We start from the raw sequence: 5000 nt of genomic DNA on the forward strand, positions 1-5000 counted from the left end.
GTTTGAATCCTTTTTCCCGTTTCCCCCACTGGAGGATATTGTTCCAGTTGGAAGAGAGTGAGAGACCGAGAGAGCGAGAGGATTACGAGAGCTTGCTGGGATTGGATCCAGATCCTAATTTAGCTGTCTATGTCCCTATTTTCTGTTCTCGTTATCCTAGGTGTGTCTGAGAGAGAGAGAGAGATGTGGTATTTCAGACAGGATTTGTAATATCTATCAATCTGTCCATATATATATATATATATATATATATATATATATATATATATATATATATATATATATATATATATATATATATATATATGTATGTATATGTATATTTGTATGTTTGTATATTGGCGACTTGTTCCAGTTTTAGACGACAAGATTATCCCTCTTTCTCTTCATCATGATGACTGTTGTGCACCTTTACTTTATCGGTCACATAACCTCAAGTTTTCATTTAGTGAATGCCTTAAATCTTTACCATTTCACCTGGTGAATGTCATTTAGCCTATATTTCCCACCTGGCTGATATAGGAAGCCGTAACTTTATCGCCTGATATATTTATAAAACATTTGTTTTATACGTGGCAAATGCCATCATCCCTTAGTTACTTAGCAAATCTTTCGCCTAACGAATGTGAAAAAAAACTCATATTTACAACTAACGAATGTCATAAAAGCTCCTCGTTTTCACCTAAGGAATGTCATCAAATCTCACTCTTTCATTTAACTGATGTCATAAAAATATGTTTTCACCCAACGAACATCAAAGAAACCCTTGCTTTTAACTAACGCATGTCACCAAAATTCACGTTTTCGCATAACATATGTCCTAGAGCCCTCATTTTTTCAACACGAATGTCATGAAACCACTCCTTCTTCACTTGAGGAAAGTCATGGAAATCTCATGTTATCCCCTAATGAATATCATAGATAAGTCATGATATCACCTAACGAATGTAAAAAATTCCCGTTTTCAGCGAACTAATGTCCTAAAACCACCCCTTTTCACCCAACGAATACCATAAAAGTAACTACTGTTTCTCTTAGCGAATATCCTAAAACCTCTATGTTTTCTCCTGACGAAGGTTATAAGCTCCCTATCTTATCACTTGACGCAGGTCATCCTCTCCTGCCTGGCCGCCGTGGCCCTCGCAGCGCCCCAGGCCCCGAGGCAGCCCGAAGTGAACATCATTCGTCAGGAGTCCACCGACAACGGAGACGGTAACTTCAGGTATTCCTTCGCCGCCGACAACGGCATCGAGACAGAGGTCGTGGGAACCCCAGGAGCTGAAGGACAGAGCAACATGCAAGGATACTACGTGTAAGGACCCTTTTCCTTTTTCCTGTCCTCTTGTGCATTGCTGCTTCTGACACGCTTGGGTTTCAGGTCGCGTCCTTATATCCGTCACTTGCATTTGTTTTGAGAATTCGTTTTCCTTTCTCTCTTTTATTTTTGTTTCCCCGTGGTCTTTGTTCTGAATGTACCTGTTCTCATTCTCTTATTCATCAAGTATTTTGATTTGTGTCACGTCATTAATTATTTGCCTAAAGAGACGTCAAATAGCTCAATACAACAAGCAAAAGCACGCCATTTTGTTCACATATTGACATTCCTCTTGTGCGCATCACGCGCTCCTATTGTTCCGAAAGCCCATTGCTCAATCTACGTAACCTTTATGGTGTTCTTTTTCGTTTTTCATCATCAAGAGAGTGAATAAAGATGTCGTACAGCTCAAAAAAAAAAAAAAAAAAAAAAAACACACACACACAAACATTCTCACTCACACATTTCTGGGCGCCATCTTAATCTTAATCTTCTTCTTCTTCCCCCGGCAGAATCGCCCTGGACAACGGCGCCTTCGCTCGCGTCGAATTCGTCGCCAACGAAGCCGGATTCCAGCCCAGGAGCGACATCCTCCCAACTGACCATCCCTTGCCCGAGCACGTTCACGAGCTCCTGCGCATTGCCGACGAGCAACGTGCCCAGGGCATCAGATTCGACGAGCAAGGACATCGCGTGTAAATAGATAACGACGAAATTATAGTCCCATAACATGTTCTTCCGAGACGCCCATCTGTGATCCCCTTCTATTTGTTGTTCGAATAAAACTGTTTTGATGCAACGAAGACCTTCTTTTCATTCTCTCCCTCAGTGGCTTACTGTCTTCTCTTTCTTTTTATGGAAGGGTGCTGACGTATTCCTTTCCATTGTTGGTGTCGAATCAAAAACATATTGTTTCCATTTTTGGCTATGCACTGAAAATAATTTAACTTTTTTATGGTATTTAAAAATAAATTTCTCATTGTTCTGTTCAGGCATCGGATGTCTTTTAATCTATCATATCTGACTCATCTTCATTTCGTTTTGAAATGATTTTCTGTTACACAGTTCACTGAAACTCCAGCAAAGGCTTGAAAAAAAATCTTGAATGTAATAATACAATAAATATTCTTAACCTCATTTACATCCACAAATACACAAGGATTGAAACGCTTTCTGTGACGTCATAATCAAATCAAGGACATCGTCTGTCATCGCGTCTTCAAAACCAACAGAAGTGGTTTTCTGGGAGAATGAAAGTTATTAACTTTAACCAGGGTATTATTTGCAACCAGGTCGGCCTAGGCAGCGAATCATGTACCTGGCAGGTAGACAGACACCTGTGGTGGTCGCAATAAAGGTTAGGAGGGGTATGAGGCTAGCAACTTTCTCTTAAGGGACTTGCTTGGAAAGGGCATATGGTGGATTGAAAAGTCCGTGTGTACCAAACAAAACTTAGTTTATATATATTTATATACAGATATTATATATATATATATTATATATATATATATATATATATATATATATATATATATATATATATATATATATATATTAAAATATATGTTATACCGATTTCATGCACACAAGATATGAGAGAATATCTTTATCTTGAAGAGTGAGGAAAAGTCGAATAAAAATTCTGTGCCAAAAAGGCTTAATGATAATGACAATTAATAAACATTTTAATTAACATATGTATATCTACACACACACGCACACACATATATTTATTTATATATATATATATATATATATATATATATATATATATATATATATATATATATATATATATATATATATATGATTACAATCGCCATTCTTGACATGTGAATTATATATCAAACACCACGGAGAAGCATATATGTTGAATTTCTACCACTTTGTATCTGTCCTCTGAAGATGGCTTGGCAATGAAGCTGCTACCGGTCAGGATTGAAACCGTTTTTCAATTCTTCTCGAGTGCTTGATGTATATATACTGCATATATATATATATATATATATATATATATATATATTCATATATATATATATACACAGTATATATGTACATGAATATATATATGTATATATATATATATATATATATATATATATATATATATATATATATATTTATATATATATATATATATATATATATATATATATATATATATATATATATATATATATATATACATATATCTATATATTACTAAAAGGACCTCATTCAAACTGGATGGTATCTAATGGAGTTTTTATTCAAAAATATTGTACGGATACTTGATATTGTGGACTGTTTGTCCAAGAAAGCTTGTAACTTTTGAATAAAAACTCCATTAGATACCATCCAGTTTGAATGTAGATCTATAGTAATTCTACTAATACACAGAACAATTGTATATCTATATATATATATATATATATTTTATATATATATATATATATATATATATATATATATATATATATATTTATATATATACACACACTCACAAACACATATATATACTCGTATAGATATGTGTGTGTGTGTATGCATGAAACAGACATTGTTAGGAAAGGAATTAGGGTATGAGATGGCATGGAAAAAGAGTATTGCAACATTATTCTTGTGTGGCTTGTGCATGTAGAGAGACTGGCAGAAGACAATATAGAGCTGCAAAGCACTTCGGCAGGAAAGAGTAAACAGAGACTCAGAATCAGTCGGTTTCGTGGTCCTAATGCTTATAGAAACCTGGTATGCTGGCAATATATGTACATAGTGATGAAAAAACAATTATAGAAACATGCTTGTCGAGTTACTGGTGAGACTCCCATACGGTGAGAGAGTCCCTAGTTCGATCTCAGGACGGGAATAAGAGATTTAGGCCAGTTTATAGTACTATGTATAATGTCTTTATTTGTTAATCAACTGATTATGTGTTTGGTGAGTCACCTTTTGTAGATCTTTGGAACAACCTCTTGCAAACTGAAGCATATATATATATATATATATATATATATATATATATATATATATATATATATATATATATATATATATATATATATATATATATTTATATATGCGTGTGTGTGTGTACGTGTATGTTTATAACCACATGCATAGACTTACAGACACATATGTTTATGCATATAAAATAAATATATATATACATATATATATATATATATATATATATATATATATATATATATATATATATATATATATATATATATATATATATATATATATATATATATATATATATTTCCTGCATCTCTTCCCACTTCGATGTGGGGTCGATGTTTCTGACAGCTTACCTCCACCTGGCTCAGTCAAAATCGTCCTCTGCCAACTGTTTGTCTCTCAGGTCTTCTCTAACTACATCCATCCACCTTCGCTTCGGTCTTCCTCCTGCTCTCCCACCGGGCACCCCCATCTGCATCACTCTGCTCCCTACATATGTCTCATCCCTTCTCATCACGTGGCCATTCCCAGATTTTCATGATGTGAGACATTAACTTTATTCCCTGTAGTTTGCACAATCCTGGATGTTACCTTTCTCTTTATAGATAGGCACAATAAAGCTTTCTCAGCATTCTTTTGGTATCTTTTCCTGACTGTATATTTTCTTTGCTAGGTCCCACAGCATGATCATTCCTTCTTCTCCCAGGCTCTACCACACCTCTACAGGAATTCCATCTGGTCC

General features: G+C 34.7%; 1 protein-coding gene across 1 annotated transcript in view; it reads left to right on the plus strand.

Annotated features, from left to right (window-relative positions):
• The window catches only part of LOC136827992 (cuticle protein AM1159-like), a 2200-nt gene extending 82 nt beyond the window's left edge, over positions 1-2118 (plus strand). Inside the window, exons 2-3 of the mRNA XM_067085608.1 lie at positions 1110-1312; positions 1828-2118. Of these exons, the coding sequence (XP_066941709.1) occupies positions 1110-1312; positions 1828-2014 (390 nt within the window). The 3' untranslated portion in view covers positions 2015-2118. The remainder of the gene's footprint in view (positions 1-1109; positions 1313-1827) is intronic.
• The last annotated feature ends 2882 nt before the right edge of the window (positions 2119-5000 follow it).

Source organism: Macrobrachium rosenbergii, chromosome 42 (genome assembly GCF_040412425.1).
Source record: "Macrobrachium rosenbergii isolate ZJJX-2024 chromosome 42, ASM4041242v1, whole genome shotgun sequence".
Taxonomy (NCBI): domain Eukaryota; kingdom Metazoa; phylum Arthropoda; class Malacostraca; order Decapoda; family Palaemonidae; genus Macrobrachium; species Macrobrachium rosenbergii.